General features: G+C 43.0%; 1 protein-coding gene across 1 annotated transcript; it reads right to left on the reverse strand.

Annotated features, from left to right (window-relative positions):
• Positions 1–1,935: 1,935 nt before the first annotated feature.
• Positions 1,936–22,866, reverse strand: LOC106603565 (neuronal acetylcholine receptor subunit alpha-10). Its single transcript, XM_014197422.2, has 6 exons — positions 22,601–22,866; positions 8,536–8,681; positions 8,277–8,431; positions 6,535–6,781; positions 4,497–4,782; positions 1,936–3,616 (listed from the first exon to the last, which is right to left on the reverse strand). Exons 1-6 carry the CDS (start codon positions 22,659–22,661, stop codon positions 2,709–2,711), a joined length of 1,803 nt encoding a protein of 600 aa, XP_014052897.1. The 5' UTR covers positions 22,662–22,866; the 3' UTR covers positions 1,936–2,708.
• Positions 22,867–26,233: the final 3,367 nt, after the last annotated feature.

Here is a 26,233-nt window from a genome sequence, read left to right on the forward strand (position 1 = left end):
GTGGTTCCAGAGTTAATTAAGCAATTAACATCCCACCATGTTTAAGTTCATGTATAAAAATGCTGGGCAGGCCATTATTTTGGAAATCCAATAGAGTTTCAGACACTTGTAGAATCTACGCCAAGGTGCATTGAAGCTGTTTTGGCCCGTGGTGACCCAAAGCCCTATTAAGACACTTTATGTTGGTGTTTCCTTTATTTTGGCAGTTACAGTGAGCTCCAAAATGATTGAGACCGTAACGTATACACCGGGAGTCAGGTGCAGAAGGTGAGTCAAATCAAATGTTATTGGTCACATACACATGGTTAGCAGATGTTAATGTGAGTGTAGCGAAATGCTTGTGCTTCAAGTTCCGACCATGCAGTAATATCTAACAAGTAATCTAACAATTTCACAACAACTACCTTATACACAAGTGTAAAGGAATGAATAAGAATATGTACATATAAATATATGGATGAGCGATGGCCGAACGGTATAGGCAGGATGCAGTAGATGGTATAGAGTACAGTATATACATATGAGATGAGTAATGTAGGGTATGTAAACATTATATAAAGTGGCATTGTTTAAAGTGACTAGTGATACATTTATTACATACCATTTTTAATTATTAAAGTGGCTAGAGATTTGAGTCAGTATGTTGGCAGCTGCCACTCAATGTTAGTGATGGCTGTTTAACAGTCTGATGGCCTTGAGATAGAAGCTGTTTTTCAGTCTCTTGGTCCCAGCTTTGATGCACCTGTACTGACCTCGCCTTCTGGATGATAGCGGGGTGAACAGGCAGTGGCTCGGGTGGTAGTTGTCCTTGATGATCTTTTTGGCCTTCTTGTGACATCGGGTGCTGTAGGTGTCTTGGAGGGCAGGTAGTTTGCCCCCAGTGATGCGTTGTGCAGACCTCACTACCCGATAAACTGAACAAACATGAGTTGTGTAACCGGTGATGTTGAGCGCCGGTAGGAGGGAGCAGGAGTAGCTGTGACAGATAGTGACATTTTCTTTCGTTTTTTTTGGGCTCTGTACTCCAGCACTTTGGATTTAAAATGATACAATGACTATGAGGATAAAGTGCAGACAGTCAGCTTTCATTTGAGAGTATTTCCATCGATATTGGGTGAAACGTTTAGAAATTACAGCACTTTTTGTACATAGTCCCAACAAATGTATTGGGACAAATTCACTTGTGCATTAAAATAGTAAAAAGTTTAGTATTTGGTCCCATATTCCTAGCACGCAATGATTGCATCAAGCTTCTACAAACTTGGATGCATTTGCTGTTTGGGTTGTTTCAGATTATTTTGTGCCCGATAGGAATGAATGGTAAATAATCTATTGTGTCATCTTGGAGTCACTTTTATTTTAAATAACAATAGAAAATGTTTCTAAACACTGCTACATTAATGTGGATGCTACCATGATTACAGAGTCTCCTGAACGAATCGTGAATAATGATCAGTGTCTTCTGAAGTCCACAATCAGCTCTTTCATTTGTTGGATGTTGAGGGAGAGGTTCTTTTCCTGGCACCACTCCACTAAGCAATTTCAAAGCCTATGAAAATCCTGTTTTCTACAGTGTGTGTAGTTTGGGAGTGTATATGAATGGTTGTCATCGTGAGCAGAATTAGTGCCTGGCAGTGGATGAGAGAGATTACCCTTGTACCGTCACTACAGAACTCTCCAATGGGTTTTAAAGTTAAGGTTAAATGGCTTTTCTAATTCCTTCAAAAAGCCATAATGATGTTAAAGGGTTATTGGATTGCACTACTACATGTCCTAATGTACCGTCCCCCTCATTCTCTTCCATGTATCCTGTACTATTCCTCACAACTGGAATGTATGAGTGTATAACAGTATTCCTTTCCCTTTCATGACTCACTCTGAAATGTTTGCCTGGGGTTACAAAGTGAAAAAAGTCAGAGGGATTTGGATATTATGAAATATTTAATACATTTAATGGCGTACTTGTACATATGCAATATTCTTTATGGTACAAGACAAGTGATGAGCATTGGATACATTAGTCTTCTTAAGCATGGACCACTACTATTATTTTAGCATTGTCATTCTATACTATATCTACACATCAAATCTTCAACAGCGTCAAGTGCACTCAAAGAAAGTGTGCACCTTTCAGGTGTGCACTCATAAAGTACTGTGGTTCTCATGTAGTGACTGGCAGGCCTGAGAAGTACACTTAAAAATACAATTGTCTAATGGATAATTCACATACAGTAAATCAGTAAAAGGACCAAGAGCGGTAAAAGTTATAGTGATATAAAAATGTGGACTTGTTAAACTGTGTGTGTGTGTGTGTTTTATAATAGTCGCCAGGTGGCAGAAGAATTGCTTTGGCTACATTTCACAGATTAAGTTTGTTCCTGTCTCCCCTACAAACACTTTAGACTCACAGAAAACTACTTCTGTATGAAATGAGATCAATTAAGTCTACCTCACAGTGCTGAATATAAACAGCTAGTATACGTACAAAAACCCACACACAGTATCTCCTGTGGTAAACTCTGAATGGTTTAGTTGGCCTACTGCACCTCGGAGTAGGATAAAGTTACTATTAGACACTGATCTCAGGTCAGTTTGGGGTCCTCCTTAATGGTTAAGGTCAGCATTTGGGAAGGGTAGGATCTGATCTTAGATCTGTGCCTGAGGGTCACTTGTACCTGGAGTCTTCTCCCTTTTCTCTCTGCACGTGCTCATACGGCCTTGCCCATAATGAGGAGGCTCATGAGGAAGACCATGATGAAGAAGAGCCACATGAAGAGTCGGTCCATGACCTTGGCCACCTTCCTCCACTCACCCGTACGTCTCTGAGTGGAACGCTGGTCATGATAGCAGCTGGCGATGTACTCGATGTTCCTGCGGAGCGCCTGGTGCTGACACACACACTGGACGCTCACCACCACCTCCCTCCTACCCCTAGCCTCTGCGCCTCCTAATGATCCTTTCCTTCTTTCTCCTCCTCCTTCCACACAGCCTCTCTCTCCTCCTCCTCTTGCACCTCCTCCTCTTGCACCTCCTCTCTCTCCTCCTCCTCCACCTTTGCCTCTTTTTTCCTCTGCCCCTCCCATGCACCCAATGTTTTCTCTGAAACGTTTCTCTCTTTCTGCCTCTCCTCCTCCTTCTCCCTTCTCTCCTCCTGCTGCTCCCTCCTCCTCCTCCTCTGCATCGATACTTACAAACAGGTCGTCTTTCCACCTACTGGGCTCAAACATTTGGTATGACCCTTTTTTCACATCCAGTCTATTCCCCTCCTCTTTCTCTTCCTGTGTCTTTATGCCCACCCCTCCCACTTCCTCTTCACCCCTCCCTTCCATGCCTGCCCAGGCCTGCCCGTTCACATCCCAGTTAGTACGTCTAGTTTGGGGGTTGCTATTGTGGTCGGATGGGGGCTCAGGCGGGGCCTGTTTCTTGGGGGTGCCAGTGAAGCAGTTCTCTCCCACCTCGAAAACGAAGCAGATCCGTGCCAGGTAGTGCAGGATGAAGCGGCGGGCCCATTCAGGGACAGGACGCGCCTCCGGACCACAGTGATGGATATTCATGATGAAGATAGTCAGGGTGGTCGATGCGGTGATCATCGTCATGGTAGCAATGTAGTACTTCCCTGTGGAGAAATAGTGATCAGCAATACAGTCTATTCCATGTATAACAACTCAAACATAATCATTCAATGTAATGGTGTACATTGGCTAACATAACATCACTGCCTTGCAGGATTCTAGACAGTGTTAAATAGACAGACAAGCATAATTGCTCCAGAGAGAGAAGGCAGGGTATAGGTTATCAAGCTGTGATTGCAGCACATTAAATTATCTGGACAGCCAATATCGACTTGCTTGGCCTCTCTACCATTACATCAACATTATCCCACATACACCAACACAATTTAGTACAGCGGCTCTCTAAGCCAAGCACACACAAATACTACAACTCAAATCATTCCTGTATTGAAATACAACTGCAAAAATGCCTACACTCTTGTTTAACTCTGCATGCATTTCAAAGTTGATTCAAATTTAATAAGTGCTTTTTGCTCATCCCAATACTATCACAATAAAATATGGAATAATATAGTGAATGTACATACAAAATATGCTTATTCAGTATTCATAAAGGTCTCCCTGCTGTGTATCACATCTCTACTATTCCAGGCAGTTAAATGGAGCAGCAGAGAGAGGCTGTATGAGGACATTGTGCTGAGCAAGACCCATTCAATATTCACTAAACATTTCTGCCTAAGTTTATGGGAGAAGAAGATCTATAAAAGTCTCTGAGGCGAGCTGGTCAGTCTCTGTTAGTGTTGGAGAAGGAGATAAAATGACCTCAAAAGACCAGAGAAAAGCATATATTCTAATGTGTCTCTTTCTCTCTGATTGCTGTACTCATGGCAAGCTGTTTCTCCCTCCCTTTCTCATTCTCTTTTTCTCCCTCCCTCCTCCATGTCTCTCCCCCCTCTCTCTTTCTAACACCCCCAAGTCCCTCACCTATGAGTGGTACGTTCTCCGAGGGTGGCATGCTCTCTGCCACCAGCAGCTGGAACACGGTCAGGGCCAGCAGCACAGTGACCCCCAGGGACACTTTCTCCCCAGAGTCAGCCGGCAGGTAGAAGCCCAGTGGGGCCAGGAAGGAGATCATCATACAGGGGATGAGTAGGTTGAAGATGTAGAAGGAGGCCCTGCGTTTCAGGTGCAGGGTGTAGGTGATGTCTGGGTAGGGGTCTGAGCAGCAGCCATACAGGATCACGTTCTTCTTGGCTGGCATACCCAGAACCTGTTGTTAGGATAGCATGGAATAGAATAGAAATGCGTGGCCTAGGGTAGTCTAGTGGTCTAAGAACACACATACACTGTATACACCAAAGTATGTGGATTCAGCTACTTCAGCAACACCCTTTCCTGACAGGTATATAAAATCGAGCACACCGCCATGCAATCTCCATAGACAAACATTGACAGTAGAATGTCCTTACTGATAGCTCAGTTACTTTCAACGTGGCAAACCTTTCCAACAAGTCAGTTTGTCAAATTTCTGCCTTGCTAGAGCTGCCCCAGTCAACTGTAAGTGCTGTTATTGTGAAGTGGAAAGGTCTAGGAGAAACAACGGCTCAGCCGCGAAGTGGTAGGCAACACAAGCTCACAGAACGGGACTGCCGAGTGCTAAAGCGTGTAGCTCGTAATAAAAACATTTCTGGCCTCGGTTGCAACACTCACTACCGAGTTCCAAACTGCCTCTGGAAACTGTTCGTCAGGAGCTTCATGAAATGAGTTTCCATGGCCAACCAGCCACATACAAGCCTATGATCACCATGCGCAATGCCAAGCATCTGCTGGAGTGGTGTAAAGTTCACCACCATTGGACTTTGGAGCAGTGGAAACACTGGAGTTATGAATCACGCTTCAACATCTGGTAGTCCGACCGATGAATCTGGGTTTGGCGGATGTCAGTAGAACGAATGCATATTGCCAACTGTAAAGTTCAGTGGAGGAGGAATAATGATCTGGTGCTGTTTTTCATGGGCTAGGCTTCTTAGTTCCAGTGAAGGAAAATCTTGACACTACAGCATAAAATTACATTCTAGACAATTCTTTGCTTCCAGCTTTGTGGCAACAGTTTCGGGAAGGCCCTTTCCTGTTTCAGCATGACAATGCCACCATGCACAAAGCAAGGTCCATACAGAAATGGTTTGCTGAGATCTGTGTGGAAGAACTTGACTGGCATGTACATACTCTTGGATCTCGTCACGGTATCTCTGTGCATTCAAATTGCTATCAATAAAATGCAATTGTGTTCATTGTCCGTAGCTTATGCCTGCCACTATGGGCAGGCATAAGCTGTTCACTGTTCACAACGTTCACATCAGCAAACTGCTCGCCCACACGACGCCATACACGTGGTCTATGTTTGTGAGGCCAGTTGGACGTACTGCCACATAGTCTAAAATTACATTGGAGGTGGCTTATGGAAGAGAAATTAACATTGAATTCTCTGGCAACAGCTCTGGTGGACATTCCTGCAGTCAGCATGGCAATTGCATGATCCCTAAAAACTTGAGACGTCTGTGGCATTGTGTTGTGTGACAAAATATTTTAGAGCGGCCTTTTATTGTCCCTAGTACAAGGTGCACATGTGTAATGATCATGCCATTTAATCTGCTTCTTGATATGCCACACCTGTCAGGTGGATGGATTATCTTGGCAAAGAAGAAATGCTCACTAACAGGGATGTAAACAAATTTGTGCACAAAATTAAACATAATTTGTGCAGAGATATAAGCTTTTTGTGTGTATGGAAAATGTTTTATTTCAGCTCATGAAACCTGGGACCAACACTACATGTTGCAATTATAGTTTTGTTCAGTGTAAAAAAAAACATCAAGATCAGACAGTCTTACAAATGCAAAGGTTTTCAATCAATAAAGTGCAAAAAGGGAATAAAGATCAGGCTTTGCCTGTATAAATAGCAGCAAAAGCATTGGTATAAATAAAGGATAGAAAAGTGGCAAAATAAACTAATCAATCTGACCTCCCACTCTACGTTGGCCACAAAGTCGGCCAGGTCAGCGCTGTCCAGGGCGTTGACCAGGTCCATCTGGTTGCCGTTGTGTGTCCAGGAGCCGAAGGTTAGGCGACACTGCTGGGCATCAAACGGGAAGAAGGACACGTCCACGGAGCACGAGCTCTTACTGATGGCCGGCTGGTCCCACATGATCTGTCCGTCGTTACGGATCACCACGTTGGTCTCCATAGAGCTGGAGAACTGGTCATCAGCACTGTGGGGGGTGGGGGGTTAGGGAGGGAGAGTATGGGTAAGAGGTGACAGGGAGGGGAGGGAGAAGGAGGAGTAGGGAGGTTGGAAAGAGGGGGGGGGTGTATGGGGGAGAAATAGCAAAGGGATGATGGGAGGAGGAGAGATGGAGAAGAGGCAGGGGAAAGAGTGTGTGAGGAATTCATTGGCGAACAAAGAAGGCAATTAAAACCATAGAAAAGTATTTCTTATCTACAATTGATATTAGAGAAAAAGAGAAAATATATACTTACTGTCAAGACTTTAGAGGTGAGACTGGGAAAAGACAGAGGGCAGAAATGTAGGGAAGGAAGATGGGCATGGAGTGTCTAATACCTTAATGACAGACAGACAGACAGACAGACAGACAGACAGACAGACAGACAGACAGACAGACAGACAGACAGACAGACAGACAGACAGACAGACAGACAGACAGACAGACAGACAGACAGACAGACAGACAGACAGACAGACAGACAGACAGAGTGGTTAAAGAGGCAGATGAGAGGGTTAATGACAGTTAATGACATGAAACCTGAATGACTCACAGAGAGATAAAGGATGTCATGATGGTCAGGCAGGATGATTGAAAGGTGATGTTTGAGGCACAAAGAGAGTGGGGAGGGCAAGAGTGGAGCCCTCCTCTCATAGCCAACTCCTACACTCAGCACTCTCACTACATTTCTGACCTTGATCACAGGTACTGGACTGAACATAGAACTTTAATAGTCACCACTCTCAAAGTTGGAATTTTCTCAGAAACCATATTTTAGGAACTGAATCTACATTCTGTGGCATCCCCCTGCTACCAACCTTCCTCCAACAGGGATTCAATATTTAAACAGGTAGAGTGTTAGCTCAGGAAGGGGATTATTGTGAGTTTCATGTAACACACAATCCTCACACCTGTCCAGATATAATCTCTGGAAAAAATTATATAGAACATGTTCAAGTCAAGCCCATCCTAAAGGGATTACTGATTCAGTTGTGTGTTGTAATTACAACAAATGGAGATTAAAACATAACAAAATAAAGGGAGAATAAGATACTGTGAAATAATAAATAGAAGGACTATTCCACTTATACTGTGTTTCCTAATGCAAAACCCTGTACACAGCAGTACGTTTAGATCCAGGTGCTAGTTTTGGCAAGAACAACTAGTATCCAAAAACAAGTGTAAAAACCGCATACTAGAAAAGACAGGCGACCAAACTTGTCAATCTGAAATGAAAAATAAATAGAACTAAAGACATTGCCATAAATTATAACTAGTGCCAGGAAACCGTCCTGTTAACGTAACCTATACACTGTGATGAGCATCAGAAGCACACCTGTTGCCTTGACACCCCCTGAGTAACAGCTTCTAGGGTGTCCAGCTTGTGTTCATAGCAGAGGAGGGTGAGGAAAAGGAGTGTGAGGAAGAGGACAACAAACCCGTGCAGGAAGAACCGATGTGTCTCAATACCAGCCAGACCTACTTGTTATATAGGACAATATCAGGCCTCCATACATAACTACTAGGTATACGGATGGTATCGAGACCATCGTAGTCATCCTTCTTCCAAGTGAGGTAGGCGTCCGTCCACACCATCCGGATCCACAGGTACGTGGTCAGGATCTGGTTACGCTCATCCTGCAGGGAAAACAGTATCAGAGGAGGCCTATACAGAGGGTAAGTAGTGCTTGTGGGGTCATCATGGTGACCTTGTGTATGTATGCATTTGTGTATATGTTTACCATGTCAATGATCTGTGAGAGGGTGATCTGCAGTGTGACGTTGATGATGTGGTCTGTGTCCTCCACCGGTCTCAGAGCGTTGGTGTAGTTAGCGAACAAATCAGTCAACAACTTCTGAGCATATCTCCCATGAGCACCCAGACACACTGTCAGAGAGAGAGAGAGAGAGCTGTAAGCACAGTAAGTAAAGCCTAGCAGAACTTAAGGAACCACATTAAATCCACATCACTCACAACCATTATTATTCTAATTGAAGCCTCAGTTCCTCAAAGGAATGGGGAAAATTGACTCAACAGCATCCCAGCTTGATTAACCTAAGTGGTACCTTGTAATCCACTAAATGATTCCAAAGCTCGCCTATATGTATGTCTGGTCCTCCATGCATGACTCACTACAGCCATTACATTTGATAATGTTACAGTAACTTTGGTTAGCCTCCTTCCAATACTGAACAAGACATTTTCCATACACTCAAAAAGCTTACTTCTCTCAAATGTTGTGCACAAATTTGTTTACATCCCTGTTAATGAGCATTTCTCCTTTGCCAGGATGTTCCATCCAGCTGACAGGTGTGGCATATCAACAAGCTGATTAAACAGCATGGTCATTACACAGGTGCACCTTGTGCTGGGGACAATAAAAGGCCACTCTAAAATGTGCAGGTTTGTCACACAACACAATGCCACAGATGTCACAAATTTTCAGGGAGTGTGCAATTGGCATGCTGACTGCAGGAATGTCCACCAGAGCTGTTGCCAGAGAGTTGAATGTTCATTTCTCTACCATAAGCCGCCTCCTACGTCGTTTTAGAGAATTTGTCAGTACGTCCAACCGGCCTCACAACCGCAGACCATGCCCCTACCTTTTGTTAAGGTATATGTGACCAACAGATGCATATCTGTATTCCCAGTCATGTGAAATCCATAGATTAGGCCCTAATTAATTTATTTCAACTGACCGATTTCCTTATATGAACTGTAACTCAGTAAAATCTTTGAAATTATGTCATGTTGCGTTGATAGTTTTGTTCAGTGTATATGTAGGAACGTTAATTATTAATTAATTGATGGAAGTGGTGGGAGAATCCTGCAGTCTCTCAAGCCTTTGTTGGAAGAGTTGCTGTTGGGTTTGGGACAGCTTATTGAGGCCCAGTTATATTTGGAATTGGTTTGGCAACAAACAAATAAACAATACAATTGCAACCTCATGTGAATTTAATTAGAAATGTAATTTGACAGACAGACACAGAGAGACAGACAGGCAGAGAGAGAGAGAGATAGAATGAGAAAGAAAGAAAGAGACAGGATGAGAGCGAGAGTATTGAGGGAGATGGATGGAGACAGAAAGGGGAAATATTGCAGTGATAAACATGGAGTAGTAAATTAGGAGTGACTTTAGGGTAAGATGAGGAAAGACAGAGAAAAAGGTATAGAGGGAAGGAGGTAATTACTGAATGCTCTGGAGAGAAATGATGGAGAGACGTTGGAGAAGGGAAGAGAGGGGAAGAGATAAGCAGGTAGGTAATTATAAACAGTAAATGAGATAGTGTGTCCATCTAGAGCTGCTAAATGCCTGTCCATTCACTTCCTACTGCAGACAGCAAAGTGTAGCACAGCCACGCTCTATCTGGCACTACACCACCCATAGCAAAACATTTGACACACTCATTGTCTCTACCCAGCCAAGATCTGCCCAGTGATGTGAGCCTACCAGACGAGCTAAATGCCTTCTATGCTCGCTTTGAGGCAAGCAACACTGAACCATGCGTGAGAGCACCAGCTGTTCCAGACGACTGTGTGATCACGCTCTCTGTAGCCGATGTGAGTAAGACCTTTAAACAGGTTAGCATTCACAAGGCCGCAGGGCCAGATGGATTACCAGGACGTGTACTCAGAGCATGCGCTGACCAGTTGGCAAGTGTCTTCACTGACATTTTCAACTTCTCTCTGACTAAGTCTGTAATACCTACATATTTCAAGCAAACCACCATAGTCCCTGTGCCTAAGAACAACAAGGTAACCTGTCTAAATGACTACCGCCCCGTAGCACTCACTTTTGTAGCCATGAGATGCCTTGAAAGGCTGGTCATGGCTCACATCAACACCATCGTCCCAAAAACACTGAACCCACTCCAATTCGCATACCGCCCTAACAGATCCACAGATGACGCAATCTCTACTGCACTCCGCACTGCCCTTTCCCACCTGGACAAACGGAACACCTACGCGAGAATGCTGTTCATTGACAACCGCTCAGCGTTCAACACCATAGTGCCCTCCAAGCTCATCACTAAGCCAATGACCCTGGGACTGAACACCTCCCTCTGCAAATGGATCCTGGACTTCCTGATGGGCCGCCCTCAGGTGGTGAGGGTAGGCAACAACACATCCACCACGCTGACCCTCAACAGGGGGGCCCCTCAGGGGTGCATGCTCAGTCCGCTCCTGTACTCCCTGTTCACCCACGACTGCGTGGCCGCTCACGACTCCAACACCATCATTAAGTTTGCCGATGACACACAGACACACTTTACGTATGCTGCTGCTACTCCATTTATATATACTGACTGCCTTGTCACTTTTACCCCTACCCACATACTGCATTACCTCAACTACCTCGTACCCCTGCCCATTGACTTGGTACTGGTACTCCTTGTATATAGATAGCCTCATTGTTTTTGTGTTAATATTTCCTTTATCAAATTTGTCTTACTTTTTAACCCTGCACTGTTGGGAATGGGCTTGTAAGTTAGCATTTCACTGGTGTATTCAGCGCATGTGACCAATAACATTTTATTTGATACACCTACTAGAATAGTGTGTAACGTGTACGTTAAGAATCGGGAAGCAAGTACAGGGAGTGAGTTTAATAAATAAACAAAGAACAAAATAAGAAACACATAGCATACAGACATGAAACAAACATTAACGCCTGGGGAAAGAACCAAAGGGAGTGACAGATATAGGGGGAGGTAATAAGGAAGGTGATGGAGTCCAGGTGAATCTCATGAATCGCAGGTGCGCGTAATAATGAGCAAACTGGCAACAACGAGCGCCAGAGAGGAGGAGCGAGAGTAGACGGGACAGTACCCTCTCCCTGATGTGCAGCTCCAGCCACCGACCAAAGGGACAGTCCCAAGGACCAGGAACCTGCAGAGCCAGCTGAGTCGCGGGAACCTGCAGAGCCAGCTGAGGCACGGGAATCCCAGTAGCGTCGGCAATGGAAGCCTGACAAGCCAACCGAGGCTTGTGAACCTATCAAGCCAGCTGAGGATTGGAAGCTTGACGAGCCAACTGGGGCATCTCCGGTTGCGTTGGCAGCCGCCCTTGTACCCGACATCACCAGTTCAATTTTTTTTATATACAGTGGGGGGAAAAAGTATTTGATCCCCTGCTGATTTTGTACGTTTGCCCACTGACAAAGAAAGGATCAGTCTATAATTTTAATGGTAGGTTTATTTGAACAGTGAGAGACAGAATAACAACAAAAATATCCAGAAAAACGCATGTCAGAAATGTTATAAATTGATTTGCATTTTAATGCGGGAAATAAATATTTGACCCCCTCTCAATCAGAAAGATTTCTGGCTCCCAGGTGTCTTTTATACAGGTAACGAGCTGAGATTAGGAGCACACTCTTAAAGGGAGTACCAGCTTGTTACCTGTAAAAAAGACACCTGTCCACAGAAGCAATCAATCAATCAGATTCCAAACTCTCCACCATGGCCAAGACCAAAGAGCCCTCCAAGGATTTCAGGGACAAGATTGTAGACCTACACAAGGCTGGAATGGGCTACAAGACCATCGCCAAGCAGCTTGGTGAGAAGGTGACAACATTTGGTGCGATTATTCGCAAATGGAAGAAACACAAAAGAACTGTCAATATCCCTCGGCCTGGGGCTCCATGCAAGATCTCACCTCGTGGAGTTGCAATGATCATGAGAACGGTGAGGAATCAGCCCAGAACTACACGGGAGGATCCTGTCAATGATCTCAAGGCAGCTGGGACCATAGTCACCAAGAAAACAATTTGTAACACACTACGCCGTGAAGGACTGAAATCCTGCAGCGCCCGCAAGGTCCCCCTGCTCAAGAATACATATACATGCCCGTCTGAAGTTTGCTAATGAACATCTGAATGACTCAGAGGACAACTGGTGAAAGTATTGTGGTCAGATGAGACCAAAATGGAGCTCTTTGACATCAACTCAACTCGCCGTGTTTGGAGGAGGAGGAATGCTGCCTATGACCCCAAGAACACCATCTCCACCATCAAACATGGAGGTGGAAACATTATGTTTTGGCGGTGTTTTTCTGCTAAGGGGACAGGACAACTTCACCGCATCAAAGGGACGATGGACGGGGCCATGTACCGTCAAATCTTGGGTGAGAACCCCCTTCCCTCAGCCAGGGCATTGAAAATGGGTCGTGGATGGGTATTCCAGCATGACAATGACCCAAAACACATGGCCAAGGCAACAAAGGAGTGGCTCAAGAAGAAGCACATTAAGGTCCTGGAGTGGCCTAGAGCTGAAGGTTCAAGTTGCCAAACGTCAGCCTCGAAACCTTAATGGCTTGGAGAAGATCTGCAAAGAGGAGTGGGACAAAATCCCTCTTGAGATGTGTGCAAACTTGGTAGCCAACTACAAGAAACGTCTGACCTCTGTGATTGCCAACAACGGTTTTGCCACCAAGTACTAAGTCATGTTTTGCAGAGGGGTCAAATACTTATTTCCCTCATTAAAATGCAAATCATTTTATAACATTTTTGACATGCATTTTTCTGGATTTTTTTGTTGTTATTCGGTCTCTCACTGTTCAAATAAACCTACTATTAAAATTATAGACTGATCATTTCTTTGTAAGTGGGCAAACGTACAAAATCAGCAGGGGATCAAATACTTTTTTCCCCCACTGTATGTATATAAAAAAGCCCTGTTGTTTCCCTTTGGGGAGACGTTATTTTGTAACATGTATACTAATAATCAGGAAGCAAGTACAGGGAATGAATTTGATAAATAAACAAAACAAGAAACACGAGTAGTGTACAGACATGAAACAGAGTCAATAACACCTGGGGAAAGAACCAAAGGGAGTGACAGATAAAGGGGAGGTAATCAGGAAGGTGATGGAGTCCAGATGAGTCTCATGAAGCGCAGGTGCACTTAAAGATGGTGGCAGGTGTGCATAATAATGAGTAAACTGGCAACAATGAGCACCAGAGGAGGAGCGGGAGTGTGTTGGCAGCCCCTATAAATTGGCCACACCTGATCTTAATGAGTGCTTGGTTCCTTTGAAATGGGATCTGTTTGAACAGCTTTGTATGAGTAAAAAAGACATGGCATGCTAGCTCCATTCTGGATAGAGAACAGAACATCATACGTTCGAATCTCACTGACGGCGTGCCACAATAAAAAGAAAGTGTTTGATGATGATTAATGCCGAAGCAAATCAATTTTCCTCTCTTGTCTGTGCTTGGAGTTCAAAACAGTTAACCCAGACTAGCAGTGCTTTTAAAAGTCTTATTGAAAGATGTTCTCAGAACGTTATTTAACTTTAATAAAACTTCCCAGGAAATGTTCAGGGAACCATATTAAAACGCTCTCAGAACCTCCCTACAACCTAAAAATGTATGTTTCCAGAACAGGAGAAATTTTCATTTCAGTTTTACTGGTCAGGAAATGTATGGCCTCGTTCCCAGCACCAATGAGAAACCAAAAACATACGTTCCCACAACTTCCTAGGAACCAAATGTGCTAGCTGGGATGGTTAATGTTATTACGGCTGGTGTGGCCATGAGGGCCTTGCTAGCATGATTATCCATCTGCATTGTACACTGTATATGTGTAAGTGTCATATATGGAAAGCAGATGCCTAGTCAGTTGCACAACTAAATGGATTCAACCGAATTATGTCTTCAGCATTTAACCCAACCCCTCTGAATCAGCATCATCAATGCCTGAGGAGTAGTTGTAGTGGGGGTTAACTGCCTTGCTCAAGGGCAGAACAGCAGATTTTTCCACCTTGCCGGCTCAGGGATTTGAACCAACTACCTTTCAGTTATTGACCCAACACTCTTAAGCGCCAGGCTACCTGACAAGGCTTAATATCCTCTACATACAACATGGATTGCATGTCAACCAACGAGAGGACTTGGCTAAAGTACCAACCACATCTGTCAACCAGGGCATCACTGTAAGTCTACCCCCTTTATCACATAGCGTTCATCCCATAATCTCAATGCCCAACACCTAGCCCATAACTAGACCAACAACTCTGGGTTCTAGTTGTAGCCCATATTGGCTAGGTTCCACAGTTTTCCCATCTCACATTACACAGTTAAAGCTGCAATATGTAACTTTTTGGGCGACCTGACCAAATTCACATAGAAATGTGGTGTTATAGATCTGTCATTGTGAATGAAAGCAAGTCTAAGAAGCGGTAGATCTGTGCGCTATTTCAATGCTTTTCAAGTTTTATTTTCTGTTTCGTACACCAGCTTCAAACTGCTGAAAATACAATATTTTTGGTAATGGAAAATATATTTCACAACAGTTTAGATGGTACAATGAATCTCTACACTATACTAGCTTGTTCTGTCACATAAAATGAAATCCCGTTAACCTTCTGTCTGTACAGTTACTGAAACACTATACAAGGAATTTACTGTACTTGATCAAGTTGCCTTAAAATAAATCCAACTGATCCATCAACAGCAGTGACAAAGAGGAAGTATTGCGGTATCATGCGGTGTCATTTCCAATAGCCTACATCTACACATTTAGAAAAAAGGGTTCCAAAAGGGTTATTTAGCTATCCCCATACCTGGTTCCAGGTAGAATCATTTTTGGTTCCATGTAGAACTCTTTTTGTAAAGGGTTCTACATGGAACTCAAAAGGGTTCTACCTGGAACCAAAAATGGTTCTTCAAAGGGTTCTCCTATGTGGACAGCCGAATAACCCTTTTAGGTTCTAGATAGCACCTTTATTTCTAAGAGTGTAGTCTAAAAGTAAAGGAGGGACATCATGGCTCCTTCGCAGTGCTTTAAGGACCTGAGTAGCTACTCCATCATTTCCCTAATCCGTATACTGTGGTGTTTGTAGCCATAAGGCATCATACCTCTGTGAGTAGCTCCTTCAGTATGCTAATTCACAGCTTTTTATTTATATTAATAGATTGTATTTATGCATAAAAATGTGAGATTTACTGTACTTTGACAGTGTAAGTCAACAACATTTTGCAATTTTACAAAACTTTTCATACAATTCTACTTATTTTATTATCTAAAAATTGTTAGCTGACATGGCTTATTGAATTACTGTCAGTAGACAAGTTTCCATTGACCCAGGTTTATTTCACAAAAGCAATGTTGCAACAAAAATACATTGCAACATTTGTAACATTATGGGCTCCCGAGTGGCGCAGCGGTCTAAGGCACTGCATCTCAGTACTTGAGGCGCCACTACAGACACCCTGGCTTGAATCCGAGCTGTATCACAACCGGCCGTGATTGGGAGTACCATAGGGTGGCGCACAATTGGTCCGGGTTTGTCCGGTGTAGGCAGTCATTGTAACTAAGAATTTGTTCTTAACTGACTTGCCTAGTTAAATAAAATAAAAATAGAAATGGCATCTATAGGAGAAATATTCTAAAGATTGACAAAAATGTTATCCGTTCGTCAGAGGTAGATTTTTCTTTTGTCAAACTTTCTTTATTGCGACAAATGATGGAAACAGTATTTTTTGAATAAATTATGATTGCAGAGTAATTTTGAAGGTACCTCGGGGAACGTGATGTCATTGTGTAACATTAAAGCTCCACTCCGCAATTCTAAACGCCTAGGCAAAAAAAAGAAAAATACTGTTTCTTTACAGGACAAGGATTATGCTGACTTTAAAGAATGCCTGAAATGCTTCGCCTTGCTTTTCTGGTTGGCTGGATGCAAGTTTCACCATCCAATTATTACAGATCTACAGGAGTACACATTTTACCGTGACACGGTTAATCCTGCTCATGCCCTTCACTCAACTCGCTCTCCTCTAGCAACTGGACACACACACACACTCACACAGAGACACAAACACATGCACACACACACAAGAACTTTGGGATCAACTCTAATGGTAGGTTCAGAAGCCTGGACCTCATTTACTATGGCTCTGGGTCATCATTATCTGGACATAATTAACAAGCTTTCTAACCACAAATCATTTTTTATATCACTATCACTAACCATAACTTTAAACATTACCCCTAACCATAGTAGGTAACATACACTACATTACCAAAATGATGTGGACACCTGCTCATCGAACATCTCATTCCAAAATCATGGGCATTAATATGGAGTTGGTCCCCCATTTGCTGCTATAACAGCCTCCACTCTTCTGGGAAGGCTTTCCACTAGATGTTGAAACATTGCTGCGGGGACTTGCTTAAATTCAGCCACAAGAACATCAGTGAGGTCGGGCACACAGTCGGGCACACAGGGTGTTGGGCGATTAGGCCTGGCTCACAGTCGGCGGTCCAATTCACCCCAAAGGTGTTCGATGGAGTTGAGGTCAGGGCTTTGTGCAGGCCAGTCAAGTTCTTCCACACTAATCTAGACAAACCATTTATGTATGGACCTTGCTTTGTACACAGTGGCAAAGGCCTTCCCCAAACTGTTGCCACAAAGTTGGAAGCACAGAATTGTCTAGAATGTCATTGTATGCTGTAGCATTAAGCTTTTCCTTCACTGGAACTAAGGGGCCTAGCCCGAACCATGAAAAACAGCCTCAGACCATTATTCCTCCTCCACCAAACTTTACAGTTGGCACTGTGCATTGGGGCGAGCAGTGTTCCCATGGAATTGCACATGGTGATCTTAGGCGTGTGAGCAACTGCTCGGCAATGGAAACCCAACAAACAGTTATTGGGCTGACGTTGCTTCCCGTGTCAGTTTGGAACTCGGTAGTGAGTTTTGCAACTGAGGACAGGCAATTTCTTTATGAGCTACACGCTTCAGCACTCGGCGGTCCCGTTCTGTGAGCTTGTGTTGCCTACCACTTCGTAGCTGAGCCGTTGTTGCTCCTAAATGTTTCCACTTCACAATAACAGCACTAACAGTTGACCGGGGCAACTCTAGCAGGGCAGAAATTTGATGAACTGACTTGTTGGAAAGGTAGCGTCCTATTTCAGTGCCACGTTGAAAGTCACTGAGCTCTTCAGTAAGGCCATTCTACTGCCAATGTATATAGAGATTGCATGGCTGTGTGCTCAATTTTAAACACCAGGCAGCAACGAGTGTGGCTGAAATAGCCGAATCCACTAATTTGAAGGGGTGTCCACATACTTTTGTACATACTGTGGATTCGGAGTCATCAGACCCCTTGACTTTTTCCACTTTGTTATGTTACAGCCTTATTCTAAAATTGATGAGGAGAAAATGTATTTAATCAATCTACACACAATACCTCAAAATAAAAGTGAAAAGTTGATATATATATATATATATATTAAAATAAATACTTTATTTACATAAGTGTTCAGAACCCTTTGCTATAAGACTCGAAATGTAGCTCAGGTGCATCCTGTTTCCATTGATCATCCTTGAGATGTTTCTACAACTTGATTGGAGTTCACCTGTGATAAATCCAGTTGATTGGACATGATTTGGAAAGGCACACACCTGTCTATATAAGGTCCCACAGTTGACAGTGCATGTCAGAGGCACAGATCTGGGGAAGGGTACCAAACAATTTCTGAAGCATTGAAGGTCCCCAAGAACACAGTGGCCTCCATCATTCTTAAATGGAAGAAGTTTGGAATCACCAAGACTCTTCCTAGAGCTCGCCAGCTGGCTAAACTGAGCAATCGGGGGAGGATGGGCCTTGGTCAGAGAGGTAACTAGAACCTGATGGTCACTCTGACAGAGCTCCAGAGTTCCTCTGTGGAGATGGGAGAACCTTCCAGAAGGACAACCATCTCTGCAGCACTCTACCAATCAGGCCTTTATGGTAGAGTGGCCAGACAAAAGCCACTCCTCAGTAAAATGCACATGACATCCCGCTTGGAGTTTTCCAAAAGGCACCTAAAGGACAAGATTCTCTGGTCTGCTGAAACCAAGATTGAACTCTTTGGCCTGAATTCCAAGCGTCACGTCTGGAGGAAACCTGGCACCATCCCTACGGTGAAGCATGGTAGTAACAGCATCATGCTGTGGGGATGTTTTTCAGCGGCAGGGACTTGGAGACTAGTCAGGTTCGAGAGAAAGATGAATGGAGCAAAGTACAAAGAGATCCTTGATGAAAACCTGCTCCAGAGCACTCAACACCTCAGACTGGGGTGAAAGTTCACCTTCCAACAGGACAATGACCCTAAGCACACAGCCAAGGTAATGCAGGAGGGGCTTCAGGACAAATCTCTGAATGTCCTTGAGTGGCCCAGCCAGAGCCCAGACTTGAACCCGATTGAACATCTCTGGAAAGACCTGAAAATAGCTGTGCAGCGACGCTCCCCATCCAACCTGACAGAGCTTGAGAGGATCTGCAGAGAAGAATGTGAGAAACTCCCCAAATACAGGTGTGCCAAGCTTGTAGCGTCATACCCAACAAAAACTTGAGGCTGCAATCGCTGCCAAAGGTGTTTCAACAAAGTACTGAGTAAAGGGTCTGAATACTTATGTAAATGTCATGTTTCCATTTTTTATTTTTAACTTTGTAACAATTTCTAAAAACGTTTTTTTGCTTTGTCATTATGAGGTATTGTGTGTAGATTGCTGAGGGAAAACATTTATTTAATACATTTTAGAATAAGGCTGTAATGTATCAAAATGTAGAAAAGGTCAAGGGCCCTGAATACTTTCTGAATGCACTCTGTCCTATACCAAATCCTCTTATCTATTATCAGTGCTATGGTAATTTATACTACCATTATGCTTACCATTATTCATTATGATTATTATAATGTATTATTATTACTATTACTTTCATTGATGTTATTACTACAATTAATATTATCCTCATTATTGATATTATCATGATTCATATTATGGTTAATAACACTATTAATTTCATTACTTCTGATACTACTTATTATTATTGGTACGAGGTATGACCAGAAACACAGACAACATTGAATCTCATGCTATAATATAAAATAATATGTTTGCTTAAATGCTTAATTTCAACTGACTGCTGCTCATGGTTAAAGGTAATTATATTTTTGTATGAAGTGCCTATATTAGTATGTGTGTTATCTGTCTAATTTGAAAGGAATTCATGCATTCAGTCATTTATTTCTATAATTGTACAAAAGTGATATATTACAACTGAGGTGAAAGGGTAGGAAATGCTTACTGCTGCTAACCTGATTTTGTGCTGTAAGTGTCACACCACAAGGGAAGGGTTCCAATTTCTTATGGGCCCTAGAATCCATGTGACGAAAAAAATGCTACCCAAGGGAAGTGGTAGCACCGTTGGAAATCATTTTATTCATGATTTTAAATAGCCTTTGGCTTGGGCTTGGTAATGTCTTAATGTACAGTTCGAACAAAACAATTTATAAAGACAGTGCTGGAAGACAATACGTGCAACGGATCAAATACAACAACAATAAATACAATATTATGTGGAAATGGGAGGAGAACAATGCATTTGGGGTACTACAAGAAACAAAGATAATAACACCAGTTAGGAAGCGTTCTCAATACTTACAGTATACATTTAAATGGCTGGCGGAATAAAAATGTAAATGGCCTTAATAGCGCCATAAGAAGGATACAAATATTGTTAAAACTGGAGGTGGTATCATCTTTCTCCAAGAAACACATTTATTTAAAGAGGAACATAGAAAACTAGAACGACTGGCATCAGGACAGGTGGTTTCCTCTTCCTACTGTTCAGCAAGAGGGGTAGCAATAATGATAACAAAAAAATAACTAATATCCCCTTTCACTCAGAACAAACCCTTGCAAAGACAGAAGATACATACTAGTAAAGGGAAGGATTGAGTGCACGGAAATAACATTATTAAATGTATATAACCCACCCGAACTAGGACCCAAATTCATATCCCCCCCAAAAATTTGGCCTACACATTATACCTTGCCATACACTGCGCTCTTCTGCTGTGACTCCACCATAGTCCGAACTACAAATGTATTGGGGATACATGGAACGGACTATGATGACTCCATGCAACCCCAATACATTTGTAGTTCAGTTTAAATTCTGTAATGCTAGTATATCAGTCTATCAACCATCGATGAGTGAAAGAGACTCCGTTACTGAATTATCACTAATCAATTATTTGTAGGAAACCAAACCACAGTCGTTCTGCCAGCATGTACTTTTTTTTTCTTGGTAAAACTGTTTAGGCCTATACTAAATAAGAATCGGAATCCTGGAATATAATGCAATCCTTTTTGATTTTATGTGATATTATATTATATTCTGTGAGTCTTTGAGAATTTTCCAGACAAATTGACAACATAAAGTGCAGAATATGTCCAAACTGATGCGCATAGTGTTCTCTAAGCATGAGAGAGGCCACTGTCCAATTTGATGTACAATATGAAGGACTCTTTGGATTTACACTTTATTCATTTATAAAGCCATAGTATTTGCTTTACATGCGTGCTCATTTTATCCATTTTCATAATTTGACCAAGCGTCTTGCTATAGGTTACCATAGAGGTTCTTCAAAATACATACTTTTGGTATGCTAATCCTTCTTAAGACCTCCCTAAACAACTAATGTAGGCATAGGCCTACAAAGCCGTTTTACTGTTTTTAAAATATAAGGATATATTAAATATTTATTTGTACAGCTGTGGACAGGTCGAGGATATTGAGACAGTAGCATATTATGCCCAGTCTTAACTCGTTGGATAACAAATATAGGCTGTAATAATGTGAAACTATTGACTATAAAGGTGCTGTTTTCTGTTGATTTACTGTATACAGATTGTATCATAAGGAAGGTCCAAGGCAGGTGGATTAATTTGCATACAGGGAAGGACCAGGGAATCTGGTCACAATACAGACACTATGGGCATATATGAGACATTTTATTACCATAGTTATCGGATCATCTTGATCGGATGACCACAACCACATGTTAATGCAAGGTGTAACCACGGCTCCTGTTTCCCCTTTATTCATCTGCTATCTTTTGTCTCCTGTCAGTATCTGCAGGACCAGGCATGAGTCTGGGTTAGAGGTCACAGGGATGACAGCATTAACCCGTTGACTGCTGTCAGATATCACGTGTCCAGACAACAGTTTGTTGGTGTAACGTGTAATCTGTCATTCTCTCATCTGCTCTGATCTCTTTGTGTGTGGTGTGTGTGTGTGTGTGTGTGTATTTGCTCTTTCAGCTCAGTGGTCACGTCAGAACACACGAGCTGTGGGTTTGAGACCCAGATGGTGGGGATTATCAAGGGATGACATGGAGAGCAAGAGAGAGAGGAATTATGAAAGGAACAGCTTGCCATGAGTACAATCAAATTTATAAAGCCCTTTTTATATCAGCAGTTGTTCCAGTGTTTATAAAGAAACCCAGCCTAAACCCCCAAAGAGCAACCAATGCAGATGTAGAAGCATGGGCACATCAATCAGGTATTAATGCACAAACACACCATCATCTCCACAGCGTTGTGAAGAGTGACACCAGCAATAACATTAATAATAGGGTCAGGCACTATGACATGGTAGACCATCAAGTCATATCAACACCTAAGTTATCATCCTGAAATCACCAACCCAGAGTACATAGTGACAGTCCATGGATGCATGCATGTAATATCCACAGTCCACCTTTGCCCCTTAATACATCGTTGAGGGGTTGTTCATTCATTCAGCATCCAATGTGAATGTATAATCTGCCACATTTTCAATGTTAGGTCAGTTAGGTCACTATATTGTAGTTGGCATTTTAGAACACTCGGGGAATAAAACGAAATGGCCTACGGACTGCCAAAGTGAGAAAAATTGCCCTCAAATTCTTCCATCGATAAGCAATCAGAACCATGTCTCTAATACAATACATGTTGTAAAATTGTTAAGCAAAAAGAGCACGTACCTGGAAGAAAACTAAAACAGAGGAAGAATAGCGACGTAGAAAAGACGCCCCATAGATGCATGGTGCTGAACTGGCACAATATGCCGCTTTATGTTTGACACAGCGGACAGAAGAGCAAAATAGTCCCCTACAGCTGAGAGAATTTATCGTATTTGGGGAGTTCAGCGTAGGCCTGAAACGCGCTGCGAAGAGACAGCTGCGCAGAGAGCTGGTTTTGGATGGACTGCCGCTGTATCCAGTAACCTAGTCTTCTTAGCGCGCTGTGGTGCGCGCCCCACATGGTGCAAGAGGAGGCATGGCGCGCCGCGCGATTTTATATACACTGCCTTTATAAAGTATTCACACCCCAGAACTTTATCCACATTTTGTTTAGTTAAAGCCTGAATTTAAAATGGATTAAATTGAGAGAAAAAAAGATGATCGGGTATTCTGTGTAAGCCGGTGACAATGTCAAAGTGGAATGATGTTTTTCGAAATTTGTACAAATTAAGAGTTAATGAGTATTCAACTCCTTTGTTATACCGAACCTAAATAATTACAGGAGCAAAAATGTGCTTAAGTCACATAAGTTCCAGTGCCCTTCTTTGAGAGTCATCTATTGGTAGATGTAAAAATAAAAGCAGACATTGAATATTCCTTTGAGCATGGTGAAGTTTTTACACTTTGAATGGTGTATCAATACACCCAGTCACTACAAAATTACAGGCATCCTTCCTAACTCAGTTGCCAAAGAGGAAGGAAAGAGTTTAATGGCTGTGATAGGAGAAAACTGCAGATGGATGAACACCATTGCAGTTACTACGCAATACTAACATAATTGACAGCATGAAAGGAAAGAAGCCTGTAGAGTGTCATTCCACAGAGGGCTGAATGTCTGCGGTTTTCGCTCTTCCCTTGTACTTGATTGATGAATTAAGGTCACTAATTAGTAAGGAACTCTCCTCACCTGGTTGTTTAGGCCTTAATTGAAAGGAAAAAACTAAAACCAACAGACACTAGACCCTCCATGGAATTAGTTTGACACCCCTGATGTAGAGAATAAAAACATTCCAAAACATGCATCCTGTTTGCAACAAGGCACTAAAGTAATTCTGCAAAAAATGCAGCAAAGCAATTTACTTTTTGTCCTGAATACAAAAGTGTTATGTTTGGGGCAAATATACTGCTCAAAAAAATAAAGGGAACACTTAAACAACACATCCTAGATCTGAATGAAAGAAATAATCTTATTAAATACTTTTTTCTTTACATAGTTGAATGTGCTGACAACAAAATCACACAAAAATAATCAATGGAAATCCAATTTATCAACCCATGGAGGTCTGGATTTGGAGTCACACTCAAAATTAAAGTGGAAAACCACACTACAGGCTGATCCAACTTTGATGTAATGTCCTTAAAACAAGTCAAAATGAGGCTCAGTAGTGTGTGTGGCCTCCACGTGCCTGTATGACCTCCCTACAACGCCTGGGCATGCTCCTGATGAGGTGGTGGATGGTCTCCTGAGGGATCTCCTCCCAGACCTGGACTAAAGCATCCGCCAACTCCTGGACAGTCTGTGGTGCAACGTGGCGTTGGTGGATGGAGCGAGACATGATGTCCCAGATGTGCTCAATTGGATTCAGGTCTGGGGAATGGGCGGGCCAGTCCATAGCATCAATGCCTTCCTCTTGCAGGAACTGCTGACACACTCCAGCCACATGAGGTCTAGCATTGTCTTGCATTAGGAGGAACCCAGGGCCAACCACACCAGCATATGGTCTCACAAGGGGTCTGAGGATCTCATCTCGGTACCTAATGGCAGTCAGGCTACCTCTGGCGAGCACATGGAGGGCTGTGCGGCCCCCCAAAGAAATGCCACCCCACACCATGACTGACCCACCGCAAACCGGTCATGCTGGAGGATGTTGCAGGCAGCAGAACGTTCTCCACGGCATCTCCAGACTCTGTCACGTCTGTCACGTGCTCAGTGTGAACCTGCTTTCATCTGTGAAGAGCACAGGGCGCCAGTGCCGAATTTGCCAATCTTGGTGTTCTCTGGCAAATGCCAAACGTCCTGCACGGTGTTGGGCTGTAAGCACAACCCCCATCTGTGCACGTCGGGCCCTCATACCACCCTCATGGAGTCTGTTTCTGACCGTTTGAGCAGACACATGCACATTTGTGGCCTGCTGGAGGTCATTTTGCAGGGCTCTGGCAGTGCTCCTCCTGCTCCTCCTTGCACAAAGGCGGAGGTAGCGGTCCTGCTGCTGGGTTGATGCCCTCCTATGGCCTCCTCCACGTCTCCTGATGTACTGGCCTGTCTCCTGGTAGCGTCTCCATGCTCTGGACACTACGCTGACAGACACAGCAAACCTTCTTGCCACAGCTCGCATTGATGAGCCATCCTGGATGAGCTGCACTACCTGAGTCACTTGTGTGGGTTGTAGACTTCGTCTCATGCTACCACTAGAGTGAAAGCACCGCAAGCATTCAAAAGTGACCAAAACATCAGCCAGGAAGCATAGGAACTGAGAAGTGGTCTGTGGTCACCACCTGCTGAACCACTCCTTTATTGGGGGTGTCTTGCTTATTGCCTATAATTTCCACCTGTTGTCTATTCCATTTGCACAACAGCATGTGAAATTTATTGTCAATCAGTGTTGCTTCCTAAGTGGACAGTTTGATTTCACAGAAGTGTGATTGACTTGGAGTTACATTGTGTTGTTTAAGTGTTCCCTTTATTTTTTTGAGCAGTGTACAATACATTACTGAGTTCCGTTTTCTTTCAAGAATAGTGGTGGCTGCATCATGTTATGTGTATGCTTGTAGTTGTTAAGGACTGGGGAGTTTTTCCAGGATGAAAAGTAATGGAGCTAAGCACAGACAAAATCCTAGAGGAAAACCTTGTTCTGTCTGCTTTTCACCAGAGACACCTTTCAGCAGGACAATAACCCAAAACACAAGGCCATATCTAGTTCTCACTGTCATTATGGGGAATTGTGTGTAATGGGTGAGAAGCAAAATCTATTTCATCCATTTTGAATTCAGGCTTTAACAATAAATTGTGGAATAAGTCATTGGGTACAAATACTTTCTGAAGGCAGAACGAATGAATGGTAGGTTACATGCAATACTGTAAATCCATTTGAAACAAACTCCAAAGACATAACACTGGGCACCAGAGAAGAGTCCAACTGGCACTGACTCCATAACTTCTGTAACATAAGAGGAAAACACGCCATTAGGTTTTTAAAGATGCATCTGCAAGGAAGGGCAGGTGATGTGAATAATTGAACAGAGAAGCTAGGCCACTTGTCCGAGTTCAATGTAATGGTACCTAAAGCTGCTTGTACCGTGGACACGTCAGGTGGCAGGTACTTAACGCATCCGTCCATCCATCGACACGCATGGTCCCACTCAGCAACCCTGTTCATTGTAACATAATGTAAGCAAGGCACTTCATCTGGAGAAAGGCAAGCACTATAAAAATGCATTAGGTCTTTTAAAAACAGAAAGTAAATGCAGATTCTGTCCGATACAGAAGACGAACAGCCTAGAGAAGAATGGTGGTATGACAATGACTAAAAATAAACCTAGTGAGGGATTCCAGATCTGACATAGAGCATGAGTAAAGGTATAGTATTGCACATA

This window comes from Salmo salar, chromosome ssa04 (genome assembly GCF_905237065.1).
Source record: "Salmo salar chromosome ssa04, Ssal_v3.1, whole genome shotgun sequence".
NCBI classification, from domain to species: domain Eukaryota; kingdom Metazoa; phylum Chordata; class Actinopteri; order Salmoniformes; family Salmonidae; genus Salmo; species Salmo salar.